Genomic DNA, 357 nt, shown 5'->3' with positions numbered 1-357 from the left:
ACTGCAAGAACTCATACGTCTATACAAACCCACACACGAAAAATTCCCCTTCTAACTACCTACTGCATAAGAAGTTCACACACTAAAGACTTCCACAGTTTTCAACGTAAGCATACTAATTAAACCTTCCGTCTCCCCAGCTACGTTCGTGTCACCGATGCAGAGCTTGTCCTACCAGTTCCTCGGTGCCACACCCGATCACTGGTGCCACGTAGAGCCTCTCGTGAGTGCCGGATGGTCTGAGGAGCAGATTCTGAGCATCGCCATACCTGTCAAGTAAGAAAATTTGTCTATAGAGATTAAGGTAGATCTGAGGGATCCAGTTCGGAAGCACTGTATTATGCCCGAGATTTATAC

General features: G+C 46.5%; 1 protein-coding gene across 1 annotated transcript in view; it reads left to right on the top strand.

Annotated features, from left to right (window-relative positions):
• Window positions 1-357, top strand: part of LOC119585079 (organic cation transporter protein-like) — a 22140-nt gene that overhangs the window by 14562 nt on the left and 7221 nt on the right. The window contains exon 3 of the mRNA XM_037933699.1: window positions 141-276. Coding sequence (XP_037789627.1) covers window positions 141-276 — 136 coding nt within the window. The remainder of the gene's footprint in view (window positions 1-140; window positions 277-357) is intronic.

This window comes from Penaeus monodon, chromosome 19 (genome assembly GCF_015228065.2).
Source record: "Penaeus monodon isolate SGIC_2016 chromosome 19, NSTDA_Pmon_1, whole genome shotgun sequence".
NCBI classification, from domain to species: domain Eukaryota; kingdom Metazoa; phylum Arthropoda; class Malacostraca; order Decapoda; family Penaeidae; genus Penaeus; species Penaeus monodon.
Note: the sequence above shows the minus strand (reverse complement) of the source record. Positions and strands in the feature narration are given on the sequence as shown.